Source organism: Emys orbicularis, chromosome 12, assembly GCF_028017835.1.
Source record: "Emys orbicularis isolate rEmyOrb1 chromosome 12, rEmyOrb1.hap1, whole genome shotgun sequence".
Classification (NCBI taxonomy): domain Eukaryota; kingdom Metazoa; phylum Chordata; order Testudines; family Emydidae; genus Emys; species Emys orbicularis.
In genome coordinates this window covers 1,367,607-1,388,578 of record NC_088694.1, presented here as the reverse complement: position 1 = coordinate 1,388,578, position 20,972 = coordinate 1,367,607, and the positions used below count along the sequence as shown (strand labels likewise).

General features: G+C 50.9%; 1 protein-coding gene across 2 annotated transcripts in view; it reads right to left on the bottom strand.

The window, feature by feature from the left end:
- Nucleotides 1-313: 313 nt before the first annotated feature.
- The window catches only part of CTNNBL1 (catenin beta like 1), a 100,972-nt gene continuing 80,313 nt past the window's right edge, over nt 314-20,972 (bottom strand). For both annotated transcript variants that reach the window (XM_065414367.1, XM_065414368.1), the window contains 4 exons: nt 19,431-19,511; nt 5,869-6,006; nt 5,163-5,235; nt 314-550 (listed from right to left, as the gene is read on the bottom strand). In XM_065414367.1, coding sequence (XP_065270439.1) covers nt 462-550; nt 5,163-5,235; nt 5,869-6,006; nt 19,431-19,511 — 381 coding nt within the window. In that variant the 3' untranslated portion in view covers nt 314-461. The remainder of the gene's footprint in view (nt 551-5,162; nt 5,236-5,868; nt 6,007-19,430; nt 19,512-20,972) is intronic.

The following is a 20,972-nucleotide window of genomic DNA, read 5'->3' as shown; positions in this document are numbered from 1 at the left end:
CAGGGCTACTTATGGAAGCTTGTGTCCCGTGGAACTTGTCTGAGACCATCCCACAAGTTGCTGAAATGTGGTAACATTCCTGACCAGTGTTCCCCTGGGCTGCATTTGACTCTGCTACTTGGAGGTGAGCATCTCACTACCAGGCCCCGAGCTAACCAGGCTTCCCCTCTACTCTGCTGTCAACCCCCTCAGGCTGTGGGATTGCTTCTCAACAGTATGCAGGAGAGAGGCCACAGGATGAAGCTGCACTAGTGTCTGCGATGCTCTCAAACCCCTCTCCGAGGTCTCTTGGCAGAAAACATCAAACAAGAAATAAAAAAAATGAACTTTAATGTCTCAGAAATCCCTATTAGAACTGGTTTAACCGAGAAGTCATTTCTGCTGGGCAGCCGGCGGTGGAAAGGCTCAGCGTGCTGGCTGCGTCCTCGTTATGAGACGCACAGATTTCAAACCCAGAGTTCTCAGAAATTCTCCAACAGCTCCAGAATCCGCTTCTGCTCGCTCTCCCGGAATTCCTGGTTCTTCCCATCCCCGATGTTCTCTGCGTACTCTGCAGGAAAACAAAACCAAGCCCTGAGCAAGATGCGACGGCAGATAAGCCTCCCCTATTGCAGCGACACCACCGCAGAACCTAAACTTGTATCCTGGCCTGTGAACAACTCACGTCAATGCCTGACGGAGAGTTAGCCAAGGGACAGTGATGGACTCGTTTTCCTGGTGATTAAAACTTTGCATGTTAAACATCTACTGACTCCTCATTACAAGATTTGTTTTGAAAGGATGGGGCACTAGAATAGGTGCTCCTGCTCTTCTCCCTCATTCCTTAGCACGGTGGACATCAGCAGGGAGACCAGAACTTTAGTCCCGAGTACATCCCCCAGCCTCAGCATCTGGAGAGGAGACAGTTTAGGAATTGTCCCCAAGCCGCATTCAAAGCCCCCCCATTAGATCTGGGTCGGAGCCAGAGGCAGTGCACCCTGCACCGTTACACATTATTACAAAACAAAAGGCAGATTTGGGGCTGAGGACACGAACATCTCAGTGAATCGAAGCTGTCTGCCTAGGAAGATGTTTTCCAGCCTCTCTGGCTCCTCTCATGCATCCCCTTCTTCCCAAACAAACAGAACAGCTTGTATTCAGCGTCTGAATGGCAACGCGGCAGAAGAAAGTTTGCTTTAATATTTATGTGTTCAGCATTGCTACACATTTCTGAGCTCCATCAAAGCCCTCATTATAAGAGCACTGAAAAGGCTGGGGACAGGGAGAAGCTAGTTGGTGTGGGAGCCTTCTCTCATGCACCCTCTCTGTCTCCACAAACAAAGCAGAGAGCTCTTTGCCAAGGCCTCTGGGAGAAATCCGTTTAATATTTATAAACTGCTATAGTCTCTGCGACAAGAGATGCCCGGTGCCACCGCGGTTTGCTGCTAGTGGGTCCGTCTGACTGGCATCCTGGAGACAAGGAGGTGGGGGGAGCACCTGAGGACAGAGGGCTCTCCTGCACAAAGCAGAGAACAGCCCCCCTCCCCCCCCCCCCCGTGGTTAACAGCTCAGATCCTGTTCCAGCTGCCTGGAGTTTGCACCCAGTGCCATGCCCTCTCTCTGCTGCCAGGCTCTCGATCACATCCCGGCCTGGGGGAGCACTGTGAGCACAGTGACGGCCCAGCCCACTCTTAACACTCCTCTCCTGGAAGAGACCAACGCCAGGTGCTGAGGGGTAGGGGTGTGTGTGTGTGTGTGTGTGTGTGTCTGTCTTCCTGAGTGCGTTCCACATACTGGCACCGTCCCCGCAGGGAAATAAACGGAGGTGCAGGTTCTGCCCCGAGCAGGCCATTTCGCCGGCCTTTGTGACTCTGAGTGCCTGAGCGAGGCAGCAAGTGGCCTGGCCTTTGCTCACTAGAGGACGAAGGGGAACTCTGCACCCCGTCTGAGTGCCAGGAGGGATTCCATCCCGAGTGCACTGCCCGGCGGTGGAGCAGTGGGACAACACCAGGCTACTCAGCTCCTCTCACTTCAAGCAGGAACCTGTGGCCATTTTCTGCAGAGCAGGAGGCACTAGCAGAGCTGGATCACAGCTCAGTTCGATATTAAGGATTTGTTTAAGGAAAAAGCATCTGCTTTTGCCACAGGGGTCACTAACAGCCAATCCCCCTCCCGAGCCAGTGAAATCTCCCACGCGAGAACAAGTCACAGACTTGCTGGGTTTTGCCCAAAGCGCGGCACTTTTTTCTTTTTTTCTCCTAAGCATTTAGCATTGTAAGACTAAGCCTCACAATGACTTGCTGGAAAATTGTTTATTAGGTCACTAACAGCTGATGACATGAAGTGGAAAAAAAGCAGATAAAAACCCAATGAGAGTGGGTTTTAATGTATTTATTTAAAGTGTGTGTGTGTGTACACTCCCGCCTCACCAGCGCTTACTCAGAGCTGTACGCACTGCTGCTACTGTGCAAACAGAAAGTGCCTAGAATTGGCTTCTGTTTCATTAGACAAAAGAAAATACAATGGTTACAGAACAGTCAACAACAATAGGGAAATATTTCCAGGTTTATAAGAGGATATTGGAGACAGCCGAGAACATACACTGAGGGAACATGGGCCAAATTTTGCGCCACTATAAAGCATTCACCTTTTCTCTTTGGTTAAGCACAGAACAGGCTTTGGTTTAACTTTTAACACACATTCCTCCCTCCCAGCTATCTTCCTAGTGGGCCCATCCCTGTAGCATCTCGGTGCTTCTGATGCCTCATTCACCAATCAGGACATCATTCTGAAACCACGGGAGGGCCCATGTGGGGGCTGGGGGCAATGCCATGACAAGGGGGCAGAGGCAGGACAGACTGGCCCCTCTATGGATCAGCAATCACCAGTCCATGTTCCTCCCTGTAAGGGCAAGTGCCCCTATTTATACAATTGTTCCTTCAGCAGAGACCTTTTGCTTAAATACCACCACCACAATTTAATACAGCCCTTTTCATCAGTATGGGCAGGTCTACACTTACTTCCTGGTCGGCCGTAAGCAATCGATCTTCTGGGATCGATTTATCGCGTCTTGTCTAGACGCGATAAATCGATCCCAGAAGTGCTCGCCGTCGACGCCGGTACTCCAGCTCGGTGAGAGGAGTACGCGGAGTCGACGGGGGAGCCTGCCTGCCACGTGTGGACCCGCGGTAAGTTCGAACTAAGGTACTTCGAATTCAGCTACGTTAAATTTGCGTACCTTAGTTCGAAGTGGGGGGTTAGTGTGGACCAGGCCTTAGTCTCAAAGTGCTTTACAAAGGGTCATCAATTCCATTTTACAGATGGGGAAACTGAGGCATGGGCAGGGCAGTGACTCAGCAAGGTCACCCAGCAGGCCAGTGGCAGAGGCATAAACACAACCAGGTCCCCTGCGTCCCAGTCCAGTGCTCTATCTACTAGGCCAAACTTCCATTCCAAAATCTGCTCCCTCCCAGTCCAAGTACTCCTGAAGCCCTGAAGAGAACACGAACGCTCCAGCTGTAAGTGCGGCTTGATCTTCAGGAGAACAGGCCAGGGGACTGCCTGGTCAATCTGCAGAGATTCACTTATTCCCCTGCCCACTCCTCCCCCACTGAAAAACCACTGGAGAAAAAGAGGCCTACTGCTTCACTTGCATGATAAGCAATTTGCAGCAAGCCCCAGGGACCCATCAGCTGCCAGAGAAACATGGAGAATAAGTAGGCCATAAAACCAAACTAAAAAGCAGGCACCTAATTAGTATGCAAAAATAGAAAATAAAAATGGAACAAGAGAGAAGCCCACGGAGTGGAAAGCAAGACTATGCAGTGAAGGGGCGATCCCAGACTGTGCCCACCCCGAGATTGAGCCAGACACTGGGAGGGGAGAGGGGGGGCTTCAGCAACAGCTCTATCCACAAGGGTGGTGCTGGAGTTATGTCACTTTGCAGTGCGAGATTCCTGCTCCCGCTGTGCCAAGGGCTGGAAATCCCCCCCGTCACTAGCCTCTCAAGGGGGACACGCAGGGCCAGTGGGTTGGACTCCTCCCCCCACTCCCCCAGACTAAACCCGGTACTCCAACTGGCAGGCAGCTTCCCCAAGTTCATTCCTGGGGTAGCTCCTGTTAAACCAGCGGAGTGACACCAAGGATGAATTTGGCCCAAAGTGCATGACCCCTGACATCTGAACACCAGCCTGGAGCGCAGGTTGGCCCCGCTATTCCTCCGTGTGCGGCTTCTGCACCACGGCTGCCAGCACCGCGGCAGCTGGACAGTGTCCAGGGCCCCCAGCCAGAATACTCCCGAGGACCCCGGAGTCCCTAATCACCTCAATCTTTTCCCCATGGCACCAGTGCACTGCTCACTCCCTCACGCTCCCCTCTGAACGGGGGGGGGGGGGGGGGGAGGGAAACAGCTGCTCTCTCTCTCTTCCCGTCCGCACCGACGCTGTCAGGTAGAAGGGACAGGCCAGCAGCTGTTCTTTGCTCTGGACTCAGAGCCCGGAGAGCCCTGACCAATGCACTGACTGTGGCACAACTCACAGCTCCACACCACATTCGAGACATTCCCCCTCCCCTCAGAGGGAAGAGCCTCATCCCCCAGCACCCACCGATACCAACCCAGCTGCTCAGGGTCAGCCAGCCATGGCCGCACTGTACAGTAAGGAATTGCAGCCTGGGCTGTCAGGGAATTTACAGCTGTTTTAGCCGACTCTTAACGGACCAGCCGCCTGGAGTGGCAAGTCAGAGGGGGAACTTTACTGCGGGTGATTGTCTCTGCAGCCTGCCACGTGTCTCTGCCCTCCTGCGCCTCAATTCAGTTGACTATTTATGTTGGAGAAGAGATGGGATGGCCTGGAGCTGGGATGGTAGAGCCCAAATAAGCACGGCTTTATTGCAAACACGACATTAAAGCTAGGACTGCAAATCACAACAGCTACACCTTAACACTGGAGAGCGATACTTTACCGCCCTAATCCATATTAATCTGTTGCTAAGAGCAAGACTAACACGCCGTGGACATGGATATGCTACAGATGGGGCGGGGCGGGGCCATGGGAACGAAAGATGAGACTCAACTAGAACTTTGCTAAGTCTGAACAAGCTCTGTCTATTCCCTTGTTCTCAGGGAGGATGGCCCTGGGCAAAGGCACATGACTGGGGTACTACAGTGAGCAAGAGAAACTCACCCTTTATGATGTGCCGAACAATTTTGATGGAGCTGCCTCTCATGTTCAGAATCTGATGGACTCTCTGACGAATCTGGTAGGGAGAGAAGAGAGGACAAACAGACATCATTCCCAGCACAGCTGCAGAGAGACCATGAATGTCTTATTTTCTTGGCGGGAGTGCAGAAATCCTGAGCGTTCTAAACTCCCATCTACCTTCAGAAGCCCACTTCTCTCAGTGCACAGTCAGACAAGTTTTGAAAGGCGCATCCAATGGGTTTGCAAAAGGTGTGCCCACCCCCAGCCCACAAAGCTCCATATTCGTGTGCACAAAGGACCGGGGCACATCACCTGGTTTGAGAGACCCCTAGCCAGAATCAGATACCGTGGGAATTCACAGGAGACCTAGGTGGTGCCTACATGAGACTTTCGGGAAATTGCACTACCTCCAATGGTAAGACAGGGCACCAACATTTCTACCTCTGGGATTGCTGGCCCTACTCAGAGCTGGTCTAGATGATGTGGTGCTAACAATGCTGGCATTCTTGGCCCATTAGTGCATCCATGGCTGCTACCACTGGTGCAACTGTGATGGGAGTAGATTTCTTAAAAAAAAAAAAAAATCTAGTGCAGAGAAGTTCCTGTAGGGATGAGGAGCAGTGGAGGGGATTCAGAGCCCTGCGTGTCATGGCTGGAAGCCCATGGCTGAAGTGGGTGGTGTCTTTACCTGGGGGACGCTGGCATTGCAGATCTCTGCCATGATGTAACAGATGAGCTGTAGAACGAAGAGACCAGCATCTAGGCGACGGAGGTAGAATTCATCCTCCATGTCATCATCTATTATCTCCCCCCGGCGCACCATATCCTGAAGGATGGCACAAGGTGGTGTTATCAGGTGGATCAAGAGAGCGCCCTACCCCCATATTGCTATGGTACATGTAACAAAAGACTCAAAGTATCTGGCATTTTTGTAATCTCACTATAGAGGGTTTATCTGCTTTGCCGTATATTCACAGCTTTCCCCCACTAGGAAATGGAGCCTCTGACCGAGCTCCTAGGATCTGATCCCTCTGCTTTCCCACACCCCAAACTCTTGAACTCAGCCATTGTGTCCACCAAGGCCAAGAATCTCTGACATTTCCCCATAAAATAGGCTGTGTAAAACTAGGAAAAAAAGGGGAAGGTGGGTTCTTTAAACAAAAATGGTCCCAATTCCATTTCATAGGATTTTCACACTTGCAAAAATTTGCCAATACTCTTTCATTGACTATACTTTATGCATTAAAAACTGCAAGTTCTCATTTACTTCTCTTACAAAATTATAGTTCTCTTGAAAATGAATTTAATTTCACTCAATTCCATTCACTTCTGAGCAAACTTCAACCTTTCTCACCTGCAAATGAGCACGTTTTTGTTTTTCAGTAACAAGTTTATAAGTATTTCAAAGTCAGGCTGATTTCTGATTCCATGACAAAATGTGAAAAAATCAATTTCAACTGTTTCCAGTTTTGATGTGAAAAATGTGCATAGTTCTCTCCTCAAGGTCACTTTTTAGTGAAGGGCTGCTACTAATCCTCACCAGACTCAAAGGCCTGTCTATTGGAGCGCCATGCTTCTTATGGCCACATGAACAAGCCAGAACCAAGCCTAGAGCTCCTCCACAGTATGCGGATTCACCACCACTAAACTATTGGCTATTCCAGCTTCATTCATGCAGCAGATCCTCAGCTGGTACAAACAATCATCGCTCCACTGGCTTTCGTGCCAGTTGCACCTGCTGAAGTTCTGCCAGATAGTCTTGGGGCATAGTAGGTACAGTGACTACAAGGGGTCGATGCAGAACAGCACATTAAGGAATGCTACCCAAAGCAGTCATTTCAGCATGATCAGTTCCCATTCAGGACAGGAAGAGCGTCTGGCATAAGAGGAGTGTGGGGTTGGTTTGTTTGGGTTTTTTTGAAGGGGCTGGAGGAGGATCCCTTGGGAACCGCTCTCATCCCCTTTTACTCCTCCCACTCGGAAAGGTTCTACAGCATGGTGACTTCCTGTCCTATAGGGAGGACCAGATAGAGCTTCCTTTCAAAGCCAGTCAGTGCCCCCTTCAGTCATCCCACTGCTTGGAACATTTTCTCCAAAGTGCCGCCGAAGGATAACCCAGCAATAAACTCAGACAGTCCCTTCCTGGGAAAGGCCCACCAAACCCACCCCCATAGGTATGTACCCTCCATTTTCAGAGAGACCAGCTGTAACTCCTGTCACGTGTGACCTTTCACAATCTTCACAGTGGAGTTTTTTTTAGAAAATAAAGGAAGCAGCCTGTCAGGCCCTGCTAGCGCTCTGCAGCTCGTTTGATTTATTATGCACTGGTCTGGCAGGTGGGCACAAACCAGCAGAGCAATATTTCCTCATTAGAGCCATCGCCAGCGAGTACACTCTACCTGCAATGCTCAGCAAGGAGAACGTCCTGTGTGTGCGCGTGCCGCAGGCAAAGCTGCACACAAGGTCACAAGTGCCACAAGCGGATTTCGGCTACCAACTTTTTCTGGCTTTCTGAGCCTACCTCTGCAGTACAATTACAGGCAGAGTCCCTTAGTCACCAGGAGGAGAATTAACCCTTCCCACCTCTGCAACAGCCTCTCACATTACCAACTGCTGAGCATAGCGTCTGCTGGAGACAAGCTGAGCTAGGACACAGACAGTGCTCAGGAGGTGTCCCTCGGCAGATGCCTCATGCATAGCCCCTCTTTAACACATCTCTCGGAAGCAGAGTGTGTGTCCTGGTGAGATATTTAACAGCAGGCCAGCATCAGTGAATCAAGCTACTAGGGCCCTATAGAATCCTGTAAGGGGGGGAGTGGGCGCTAAGCTATCCATCTCACTCCTCCCCACTGCCCAAGATACTAACAATCCTAAGGCGTCTGTCCCTGCCCTGCTCTTAAGAGTCTTCCTCCAGGACCTCCTCTGCCCTAGCTCCTTTGTTGTCTCGGGGCCCAAAGAGAGACTCCCTCCACCTTCAGGTCCTGGCTGGAGCTAACTGTGCCCACCTGTCAGGCCGGCAGAGGCCTGGTGTACACTTATAGATACTGCCAACACCTGTCAGTTAGGAGTGTGGTTACTCCTGACGGAGATCTTTGTGCTAGACATGGTTATAATGGCAGTAATCACTTATTTTGTTCAGGGAACAGGTATAAGCTACACCAGCAAAAGAGCTCTTGCCAGTCTAAGCTCTCTCTCCACGAGCAGGGTTTGCCATTAGAGCTCTACTGGCAAACCCTTGCTAGCATAGACAAGAGCTTAATATTTACCCTGCATCTTAACACAGGGTTTCAGCATCTTAATCGTGTGACTCGAAACCCCAGCCCTGCTTTCCTATGCAGGGTCCTACAGTCTGCTACCCTGTTAGTCTTCCTCTTCAGATAGTCAAGGGCTCTTCTCAGTGACGGCTCTACATGCCTTAGACACCGAACTAGGACAACTCAACTAATGCCTCCAAAACGGGGAAGGAAGACAAATCTCCTGACCTGGCCATATGTGGGATGAAAGAAGTTAGTCCTCTCCGACAGACTCCGTGTGTGAGACTCAGAAAAGGCTTTAAAGTTGACTGGGTTATCGACAACACAGGGATGCCCAAGGGGCAGAAAACTCTGGACTCTAGCAGTCCCCGGTAACTTTAATACACTCCAGCTCTCTGAAGAATGGACACAGACACAGCTGCGCAGAGTTCAAAAGCAGGATGTTGCTGCCTGTGGAAAGGCTTCTGAATGTTATGCAAGCACTGAATTCCCTCCCACTCGAGTTCAGGAGGTTGGCACTAGGACAGGCTTCCTGGCATCTTGCAAAGAGGTCGCCGGATGCCACCAGGCCTCACAGGCCGAGCACGCTTGTGATGGATGGCGGCAACGCGGAGTGGGATGTTACAGCTCTATCTGCTGCATGTGAGTCGTCACTCACTGGCAACCCCACAAAGGAAAAACAACTATTCTCGAGCCCAACTAAAACAAGCCTGATCGGGAGACGGGCAGGAAGGCCGACTCGTGCAGTGACAAGCCCATGCAGTACGAGGAGCTCTGCGGCAGCCCCAGCAGGGACGGAGAACTTTTCAGATTTAAAGCTAGGCTCCTAGGGCAGTCTTTATTCCTGAGTTCAGGGGAGATGCCCAAACTGTCCTGGGGCGAACGCTTCTTCCTGTTTCCCCTCTACACTTGCCCACCACGCCACAGGCACAAAGGGCTCCAATAGCAGAACCAAAGTGGGCTCTCCTGTTTGAGGTGGAGGGAGGGAGGAGTGGCAGTTATAGAGGGTTACAGACCGTGCTGGGGGCCTGGACACCCCAAAGTACAGCTCTTCAGGAGCTCACTGTGCACCAGGATGTAGGGTCTTTGTGGGTGGGGAGAGCTTGTGGCTACACCACCGTGCAGCTTGCCCAGACATTTGCCCCTGTATGGCAAGGGATGCTGCAGCTCCAGGTTTACCCTGTGGCTGGAGAGCCACGGTTGCCAGTCAAATGCCTGGGATGCTCAGCGGGAGGAGGGAGGGGAACGGGGGGGGGGGGGGGAAACGACTCCTGACAGCCCGCCCACAGCTCCTATTAACTTCCCGGTACACCAACTGGCTACCTGAAACATACATAGTCTGTTAGGGATGTGCTGGCCCTTTAAATGCTCTCAAAGTTCTGTTCACAGCAGTTCCTCCATCACCCCCAGCGCCCCCGTGGCCTATCGCCCTCGACAGCTCTTAATTCTTACACTGAGCACAAAGTAATGGGTGAGATTCTCAGATTGCCGGGGCTGCAGCCAGTTGTGGATTTACAGGGGTTCGACACCCCAGCCTTTACAGTCTCTTTGGGAATACCCCATTATTCACTAGGCCCTCAGCGCAGCTTTTCACAGGGGCAAGCCGCCTGGCAACACAATGTGGGCATTCGGACTACAGTCACATGCCTCCGCACAGAGTCCAAAGGAGTTCAGATTCCTGACAGAGAGCTGGTCCTTTTAGGGGGCAATGCGGCCAGGGTCTGCAAGGAGGCAGAACAGGCTTTACAGAACAAGGCAGCTGCACTGCAGCACAGGAGGGTCCAGGTTCGAATGGCAAACCCAAGCGTAAGTCATAGTTCACCACAACAGAGTCTCTCCCCCACTCTCACTAGGGCTCCTGGGTGTCATCAGCCTCTCAGTCACTCTGACCCTCAATGTGCAGCAGCAACAACAGACTCCTGGCCACGCTCTGTTCACACGGTCAGCTTCCTTGGCTCCCAGTCGCTGAAAGCTACTGGTCAGTCATTGGAACGTTTGGTGTCGCTTCAGGACACACTATTCACCTGGGCTGATTCCTGTCAGTTCCTGATAACGTAACTGGCTCCAACCTAGACAGGCGTACATGATATTCACCTTCTCCATCCCGGAGAAAAATTAACCCCTTAACACTCAGTGGGTAGGGATACAAAGTGAGCGTGCAAACTGAGTCGCACACTGCTTATGAAGGTATTGCAAAAATTCCCATATTCTCCCATAAAGGCAACGTCATTATTTCTCTTACGTCCGTGGCTATCAAGAAGAGGAGATCTGGGGAGCAGCATTCAGCTCTTTGCTTGATTATGCAGGCAGCAGCAAAGAAGATGCTTGTCCCGTCCATAGATAGAACAGGCTCTGCCGCACTGACAGTGAGGCAAAATTGCTGTGTACCAGCAAATTAAGCAGATACAACTCATGAGACACATCGCAGGGAGATACATACAGTACTAAGGTGCCATTTATTTACAGTCTTTTTTAACCACAGCCCCCTTTAAATGTTCATCTGTCTCGCAGTACAACACCAAATAGCCACCTTTCCCTTTGTGTCTCTCTGAGCCGTCAAGCTGCTACCCTCCAACTGAGACTCAGATGCCATTTCTAATCTGCCACCAATACTCACTGAGATGCCCCTTGCTGATGGGAGAAGACAGCAAGAAGATGGGCTTCTGTGAAACTCAAATGAGCTCCTCTCACACTAATGAGGGAGGACTGACAGGCCTAGAGTGTCACGTGAAGACTCAAAATCTAAAGATGACGACGGATCTGCCACTACCATGTAGAGAGATCACATTTCTCTGCACAGCGTGGCAAAGTGGGTCTAAGAGATGCTCCACACCCTTCTCCTCACATATATGTCAGTTCATCTCTCTCATCCGAGGAGAGCTAGGACTGACCGTGCAGAGCAGGGTGGGAGAGAACCAGTTCAGACTGTCACGAATGCCACTGCACCATTCTGAAGGTCTGTCTACACTTAAATGGCTGCAGCGCCTCAGTGTAGACATTAACCACATCAACAGGAGGGGTTTTCCCGTCAGCACAGCTAATTCACCTCCCCAAGAGGTGGTAACTACAGAAGAATTCTTCCACTGGCCTAGCACTGTCTACACCAGGGGATGGGGTAGGTTAGGCTCAATACAGTTACGTCTTTCAGGGGTGTTGAGTTTTCACCCCCCTGAGAGATGTAACAATGCTGAGGTAAGTTCCCAGTGTAAACCAGCCCTGACAAGCCTAAGAAAAGCATAGAGCTAAAAGCCAGAACATTATACATCACTTCAGGCACGGACATGAAAACTGCTGTTAGGCCTTGGATCCTACACTAATGTAGGCAGCTCATCCCCTCGTTCCCTTCACCCTGCCGTGTTGGGCAGGTTCACGTGGGGAGAGGGGAAAGGCAAGGAAGAAGGATGTCTGCCACACTCCTGAGGCGATTTCATGACTGAGGCACTCAGCACATCCTGTGAGTTAGGTATCCCCCAGCAACTCACGCACCATTAAATGCCTGATCCAGCCCAGCACAAAAAGAAAAGCCTGTGGGACGGAGAGCGGAGTACATGCCTGTAGGATTGGCAGGAGGAGCCAACAGAGAACTGGGGTGTAAATCAGTCACCAGGAGGATCAGGAATGACCAGGATCAAGTGTAAAGATTTGCAATTTCCTCTCAAACCACAGCAGCCCAATTACACAGTGAACTGGAACAATGTCCAAAGCAAAAGGAGAGAGGGGAAGACAGATAATACTACAAAACACCAAAGACCTGGCATTCCATCCCTACATCCCAGTAGGGCCTAGCTATGCTGCTGTGACCCACATGCACTAGGGGAGTCCTATAAGCGGTCTAAACTGCGATTTAAAGGTGAAACATTAAGCTAATGCATACGTTCTAAAGCCAAGTGTAGCCAAAGCAGTATGTTCTTTAACACATACTAAGGTGGCCAAGTGAAAGCCTAGACTTTCCCCTATGGAGCCTCATCCCCACTAGAGTTTGAGAACGTGTTAGCTAACACCACATTTTTTATCTTGTTTCAAAAAATTGTAAAGAAACAGCCTTAAGGGCCCTGGTAAATTCACTCAGAGTCCAAAAGGCGCTGGAAGCCCCATACAGTGTTACCAAAGGAGAGTGACTTGTTCCATGCAGCCTGTGTTCTTGAACAATATGCCAAAGATGCACTGAGCCTGTTTCCTGCATCCTGTCATCTCAGTGAAAACAGACACTCTGATCTCCCAGCTTCTCTCACACACTGATTTGCCATCATGTTCCTTGAAATGCAGGATTGGGACTGACTCCTGGATGGGGTCACAGCTCCTACTGCAGGCAAAAGGGCAGGTCTACATCTAGGTCATGTGAAGGTGACAGCTGAGTGCTCAAACCTACATACAGAAAGCAACTGCACTGTCTGTGAAGTTTTCTTCATTTCTGCCTACTTGCTGAGATTTGCTTGTGCATCTGTAAACTGAGCGGCCGATCTGCAATAGCTGAAAAGCTCACTGTTTCCTACAATGCCTAGCACCTCCAGGGAACCAGTAAACATAAGGCTGCAGATACGGTAAACTTTGGGAGCTAGAAATAGGAAGTGTGACAGGGCATTCAACATGACTTGTCTAAATGACCCAGCAATCCCAGTAGTAGAGCTTATAAAACTCACTTTAGCCTCTTGGCTTGTTCCTGAAGAAGCTCACAATACAGACAGCAAGAAGACCAAACAACTGCGGAACCGTAGCCAGATTCTGCAATCTACATGCCCTCCAGGGAACATAGTTACACTGCTTATACTTTACATTAACTCCCCTCATTATCTCTGGCCCTCAGTTCAATTCCATGCAATTCAAACTGAACTCAAATGCCAGACTAATACAAATCCCCATTTAAGCTATCAAAATCTGTGGACACTGCTTCACTTCTAGTTCAGTCCACCTTGTCCTTTCAAGGGTGGAATGACTTAACCATAGCACAATTAGCATGTAATTTGTAAGTCATTATAGTGCAAAGTATCTGGTGAGAACATTTTATTGAATAAACCTGCTGAGCATAATTTTCTGTGGAACTAAAAAAAAAAAGTAAACCGTCTTTTGCCTTTTTCTTCCCTTTTCAGAGCTCGCTGCGGTTACTGCTGCCTATAATTATATCTCCTTCTAGACGGAGCTAAGAGCCCAGGGGGTTCTGCACCTTTTCCTACAGAAGGGATTAAAGAGCTTGAGAGAGAACAAGACACTTCCCTCACAAGCCAAGACTTCGATATTTTCTAGGCTTTATTTGCTAGAGACGTGTCCAAAAAGCACTAAGACGTACTGGTGTTGGAAAAGGAAGTCCCCGGCTTCACATGGCTGTTAGGGCAAAGGCTGCTAACTCATCGCCTGATCACTTCCAACCCCGCAGAAAGTGCATAGCTCCGCCATACTGACATGAAGCCAACTCTCATACTGGGCCAAATTCTGCTCCACTATGTCAGCCTCTCAAGCTCCCTGCATAACGTGGCTTTCATCCATCTACGGAAGGAATAGATCGAAGTCTCACTCATCCCAGCCCAGGCAGTAATGAACCCGTTGGGGGACATGGACCTGTAGATCCAGATTCTCTGGGAACAGGGCCCTTCATTGCAGGAGATTAATTAGGAGCATGAGTGAAGCTCTGCCTAGGAAGTTACCTAGAAGGCGAAGGCCAAGAGGGCTAAGCCTCTCTAAGCATGGAATCTTAGCAAAACCTAAGGGCAGCTCCCCTCACGCCCATCACCTCGGTGAAGGCCTCGGGCACTATGTTGACCCTGAGTGGCAGAGCACAGTACTGAAGGGCCAAGCACCAATGTTAGACGGTTTGATGATTGGTGTACAGTAGGTATGTGCAGGTAGGTGTCCTGTGGGTATCAGCGTTAGGGGAGTCTCTGCTCTCTTTGCCTACTTCTACAAGAGTAAGCTCCCTGAGCCACTTCAGAGCCGAATGGGGCCTCCAAAACAAAGCAAGCAGACACCTCCAAACCTTTCCCAGTTACCACTTCTGCAGTTTTTAGTGTCCAATGCACTTGCTTTTTTCTAGGCATCCAGAAGGGAGACAACTTATTTCTGGGAACCAGAAGGAGAGCAGAAACTTATTCCATAACCCCTGTGAATAACCACTAATGCGCACTGTGCTGTGGTGACTGACCCCCTGCCTCCCTGGAAAGTGGGAGGGACACAACAGGGCCATGAACTCAGAAACTGTCTCTACTTCCCTCTGATGGGGGCATTTGATGGCAGAACCATCTTGAAATGACCAACTGAAGGAAGATGCATCTCTAACCTCTATCTACAGTCCCTCAGCACATGGTCCAGAAGGGGAGGCAACTTTACACATAACTGGAAGTTTCCAATAGAGGGGTGGAGTCACAGTGCCCTTCGTGGGTTACTGCACGGCATGCCATACTTTTTGCCAAAATCCGCAGCCACTTTGAGCTGTCTTGTGAAGGAAAATGGCTGGACAGGACTTTCTGGGAGGGGCTGCCGGGCTTCTGCTACTCAGTTATGGCCTTGGCAGCCCAGAGAATGCACAGAGATTTAATATTACAGTAGCATCTACAGATCCCAGCCAGGATTGGGACCCATTGTGCTAGGACCCGTAGGACAAACTTATTAATGTAATAGATTCCATACAGCGTAAGGCCAGAAGGGACCATTAGATCATTTAGTCTGATCTGTGTAATACAGGCCAGTCAGTTTCACCCAGACCCCCTACGCTGAGCCCAATGACTTCAGTTAGACTAACGCATTGCAGTCCTCAAAAGACTAAACTTGTGTCCACAGACAGAGAACAGGTGGGACCGAGGTGCCACCAAGGCCTGAGGTCCCTACACTGGCAGGGAATTGTTTAGGTGAGATGTCCACAGGAACCTAACAGGCGAACCACACTCACCGCTGCAAAGGAACCCAGTGTCCCAGCCAGCGTGACCAGGGCAGGAGGGGAGAAGATTCCTTTCCCACCTCAAATCTGGTGACCAGTTTGAGCTCAAGCAGGTGAGCAAGACACACAAGCCAGGCATCAAAGAAAGGATTCTCTGTATACCTCAGAGAACTGGTCCATGCTGTCCTAAGCCCCATCTCCAACTTTGGCCAATCTTTGATGCTTCTGAAGAAAGTGAAAAAAACCCAGAATGCATCAAGGCAATCATGCATATGGGGGTGGATTCTGTCCTGAGCCCCAGTATGAGATTTGGTTATAGTCATGGTCTTAACACAGAGCTGCAAGGCTTATGAGCATGTTCAGGACAATGCAGGCATTCCTGTTCTCCCCATGGCCCATGAAGCACAGGGATAAACAGGAGGATTCATAGAGTCACAAAATCCCAGGCCGAAGGGACCACCATGACCACCCAGTCTGACCCCCTGCACACATACGCCATAAAACTTTCTCTAGAAGTTTACAGTATAAAATGTTGGAAAGATCTCTCATCTTGGGGACCTGGCCGCTGCCCAGAGGAGCTTACAACACAGCTTTCAGACCAACTGTTTTAGCATTAATGTGAGTGCTGCAGTTAGGACACCTCCTGAGCCTCTTCCCTGGTGCCCACCATGGTGGAGCAAAAAAGGACATTGCTTCCAATGGGACCTGCCTCTATGAGGGAAAGAGGAAATGGGAGCTGCTGAGAGCATGCAGAGGGTGCTAAAAGTCTGTTAGGTACTTAGAACATCAGAACGGCCAGACTGGGTCAGACCAAAAGGTCCATCTAGCCCAGTATCCTGTCTTCTGACAGTGGACAGTGCCAGGTGCCCCAGAGGGAATGAACAGAACAGGGAATCATCAAGTGATCCATCCCCCTTCTATGGCCCCCATCACCACAGGATCTGAGCAAGTCACAATCTTTAATGCATTTAACTTCACAGCACCCCTGGGAGGCAGGACAGAGCTATTCTCCCCATTACACGGAGACCAGAAGACCAGAGAGATTGAACAACTTGCCTGGGGACACACATGATGTGTGTGGCAGAGCAAAATTTGGACCCTGGTATCCCACAGCCCAGACTAGCGCGCTAACCACTGGACCATCCCTCATCTGGTCACCGATTGGCTCTGCTGCTGCCTGCCAGCCTTGAAGAGGTGCAAACCGGCGCCCCCGGATGCAGACACATACCTTCCGCACAGGGAGGATCTGCAGCATAACTTAATACCTGTAAAGGCCTTGGCGATGCTCAGATGGAAGGTGCTGCAGAAGGTCGAAGGACATGGGGGACATTTCTGCTCTCTCCCAAACATCCCTAGAGCTAGGAGAGGCAGGGTAAGAGGGAGCCATTTATTCGAGCCATTCCAAACGACGGGCAGCTGGCATAGGGGAGTGGTGAGAACACTGCAGGGAGGGTGCTGCCTTTCTAGCTGCACTTTGCTAACGGAGGATCTGAGCTGCAAGGGGGTGCCCTTTTCCCATGCCCCTAAAACAGGTAAGTCAGGCAGCAAAGAGAGCTGGGCACAGCACAAGTGGAACAGATCTGTCACAAATGTGCTGAGCTCGGTGAATGCACAGGGCTTCCTAATGCCACTCATCTCTAAGTAGGAGAGGCCCAGAGCTGGAACAGCAGGGAGTGGGCAAACCTCAAAGGTTAAATATTTCTACCTTTGGCAGGGTCAATTCAGCCCCTCATCGTTACCATATAAATGAAGCGAGTCCTGCGCAGTTTAACTACAGGTGCTGTCTGCTCTCCATGGACGCTGAGGAACCCTGGCACTGTCTGTAAGGGAAAGGTCCTCACCCAAGTATCCTGGGCCCCAAGTTCCCCTCTCCCTTCATACCACGTGCTGGCTGGCGGCTGCCCGAGGGCTAAAGGGATTCTGCAGGCGTCATATTCATTAAATGCTTTGAGATCCTTTTGGATGAAAGATGCTCTATAAATAGCAAACGGAGCTAGTGAGGGGAGGGAGGAGGAAGAGGGCTCTAAGCAGCAGCTGCCCACACTCTGCTAGGGGCCAGACAGTGCCCTTAGCCCTGCTCTTCGAGCTCTGAACCCCACCCACCAACACTGAAATGTACAGAATCAATCATTTCTTGCTGCGTTTGAACAGGAGCAATGGAGAGGGCAGGGAAGGAAGGGAAAACGCTGTTTTGCTGCAGGCCACTGTTCATTTGTGAAGCTGCAGCTGTCCATATGGAGCCTGAATGCTGGCAGTGGATGTGACTCAATTCATCACTCACCCCTGTGCCTTTCTGAGCAGCCACGAAGCTGCTGAGCTCGAATGCCCTCAGAATGTTTGCCAGTGCCCAGTAAACTGGCCTTGGCATTGAGGAGACAGATGTTTGTCAGTGACTGGTGGGGGGTTTGCAGCCTGCCTCACGCAGAGTCAGCTCATGTGCTGGGGAGAGCCACAGCCATGATTACTCTCCCTCGGTGCTAATCAATTTCACACCCTCTTCAGTGCTGATACCGATAATCTTGTGGGAAGTGGGCCAAACTCACTAACAGCTCCGCAAGCTGCTTCCTGACTCCAACAGCTCGTCCTCTCTTTCAGAAAAGTCTGTTTCAGCTTCAGTTCCAAGAAAATACTACATGGTACCAAAGCTCATGTCATTTAGAACGATCCACTGTAGGTATTTGGCGCAAACACCAGTCTTTGGCTACAGCCCCATCTAATCTGGATAGAAGCTCCCTCACAGCTGATCAAGACTCTAAAGAGGCAGGAAGGAGGCCTTGAATATTACCATGTAATTGTCACACTGCATGTCACTAACTCCCCCCCATCTGCCAGCCCCAGTAACATTTCAGACTAGTAAAAGTGAATGCAAAGGAATCACTGTACAGTGTGTGTGTAGACATATATACACACGCACACACACACAAATAAATAAACCCAAATACGTTAATCCAAAACACTTTACACCTAGCCCCTGTGCATGGTGGAAGCACAGCCAAGCTAGTTACACGTGTGTTGAAATGCGGCTGTTGCTACCAGGTCCTGCTATCAGCTTCCCTAGCCAGCGAGGACAAGGATTTTCACCAGAGAACTTTGCTAGACAACTATGCTGCAGAGTGACCGACCCAACCCAGTAGGCTGAAGCATGATTTTACAATATGGTTCTAACCTTGTTTCTCAGACAAAAATACCGTCCCCCCCCCGCTCAGTGCAGTCATGCTGGGACCTTGCTAGCAGTAGCTGTGTGAGAACCATGAGGATGCCTGTCTGGAGAAGGCTAATGAGGCAGGACAGAGAAGTGCTGCGTTACAGAGCTGGAAGCGAATGAAAAACAACAGTGGAGCTGTAGTTGAGCAGGAAAAGGTGACTGCCATTTGAACAGTGTTGTGACAGGCAGACAGTTAGAAGTTAGAGAGTAAGAGGAAGGAAGGGAAGGCCGGGCACGTTTGAGAGACAGGGCTAATCTAAAGCAGATATGGAACTTTTAAAAATACGGTAAAAACCAAAGAAAGTGAGTCCAGGGACAGAGCTTGTGGTAAATGAAGACACCCCCCCCCCATGGGAAACCACGGCCAGAGAGATCGCAAAGCGGAAGCACTGGCTTGGTTGAGCCAGGAATTCGTTGCAAATTTAGTCCCAGAAAGCCCAGCAGGCAGAACGCACCGAGCTCTCTCATTACCTGCACAGTACAAGAGCTAGAGTCTGTGGGAGTGACACAAAGCAGCCCATGAGGCACCAGCACAGGTGCCTGTCCTTTGAGTGGTGAATTGTGTTGCCAGAGCTCGGGGATTCACTGTGCTCTAACTGGAATTCACCAATTTGGCTGCTGAGCATCTATAGACAGGAACAGCTGCTTCTTACACAGAGATTCACGTCTTCCTTGCCCAACAGCAGCGTGCCAGTCAACCCATGTGTACAACCTTGTCCCAAAGGATACTCACCCCTGCCAGAAGAAACTCCTCTGCAGGCAAGCAGGCATTCAGCTGTTTGCAAGAGGGTGGGTAGAAGGCAGCCAAGTCAAAAACATGCCATGTGCAGGACATTAAAAAAATACCTCCCTGGCTGAGGGCTCAGAGTGGGAGGAAGAAGAGGAGTTAGAGACACGGGCTGGCAACACAAGGAAGAGATACATACATGCTTTTCTCCTTCTATCTTCTTGTCAGCCACCTGCATTGCATCCAAGTATTTAAAATGCAGTTCCATCAGCCTATCAACCTGTGAGGGCAGGAGAGACACAGACCTAAGCGAGAGAAAGGCCCACTCCACTCAGTATTCAGCCCTTCCTACTCCACTGTTCGTCCTCCCAGAAATCCCACAAAGCAGCTTGCAGCTCTGCCACTCCCAGGAGAGACACGGGAAGGAGTGAGAGCGGGAAGGGGCCAATGCTGGACAGGTGAGTGCTTTGGATTGAAATGCCTGTGATCTCTACACCTTATCACAACGGGATCCAATCAGCTCCCACTAGAAGGTGGGCAACCAGGCCATGAGCTCAGCCCAATCCTCTGATCTGTGGCCCTCCACTTTCCCCAGATCCCTACATGCAGCTGCATAGATGGCAGGTATAATAGGCCAGGGAAGACACAGCCATGGGATGCCAGGTTGTGGGTTTTTACTTATTATTATGTGCTATGCAGGTTCCAGGGCAGCTGAGGAGGCGGTATCTGCTATTCAGCTTCCCGAGTTCATCAGTCATCTCCCTGGACTCGAGAGAGACGACTGATGAAGCCTGGGAAGCTGGGTAGCAGATACCGGCTACTCAGCCACCCTGGAACCTGCATAGCGCATATAAAAAGCTCAGCGTTCTGCCGCTGGGTGGCTGGGAGGTCTCGGGAAGGGAGGCACGCTGCCTGTCCCATTCTCGGCTCAGGCCAGCCCGGGGCTCAGGTGGGCTGGTTGGCGTGGCTGGGACTGTTTGGGCCGGCGCAGCTGGGGCTGGCCCTGGGCTCCTCCGGCAGTGGAGGGGTGAGGGAGGGCCTGGGGCTTCTCTGGCTGTGGGAGGGTTGGGGTGGAGGGCTCAGGGCCACAGCGGAGGGAGGGGGCGCGTAGGGCCTCAGTGCGGAAGGGGCGGGGCTGGGGGCTAGCCTCTCCAAAGGGGGGGGTCCACCCGCCGCCCATGTGTGGCCGTCTGTCCAGCCAGGCTGCGACCACTCAGACCGCCGTTACACATTAGAGGCTAAGGCTGCCCTCTCTGTTGTACTGGATTAAGCAATTAAACAAGGCCTTTCAATATGAGAGACTTTCCGGAGTTGGGAGAACCAGTTATGGGGAAGGCATGTGAACAGCATGTTGAGGGTTTATGGGTGTGTTCTGCACAGAGGGACCACGATAATCCTTAAGGGCGGGGTGGGCTGTGCACCAAGTCAGTACTGGGAATTCTCAGATGCTTGGTGGGGATTCTTGCTCACATGCTCAGGCTCACACCGATGACCATTTTCAGAGTCAGAAGGAATCTTTCCCCAGATTAGACTGACAAGGACCTTGGTTGTGTTGGGCGTGGGTCACTTGCTGGGATCAGCTGGGTATATCTTGCTGGGCCTTGGACATTCGTGCACCTTCCTATTGTCCCCCTGGGGCACACAACAGTTTGGTCTCCTGAGGCCTGGAATGCTTTCGTCTAATCAAGGTTACTGGGATCAATACAGGGGGAACTGGGTGGGTTTTAGTGGCTGTGGAATG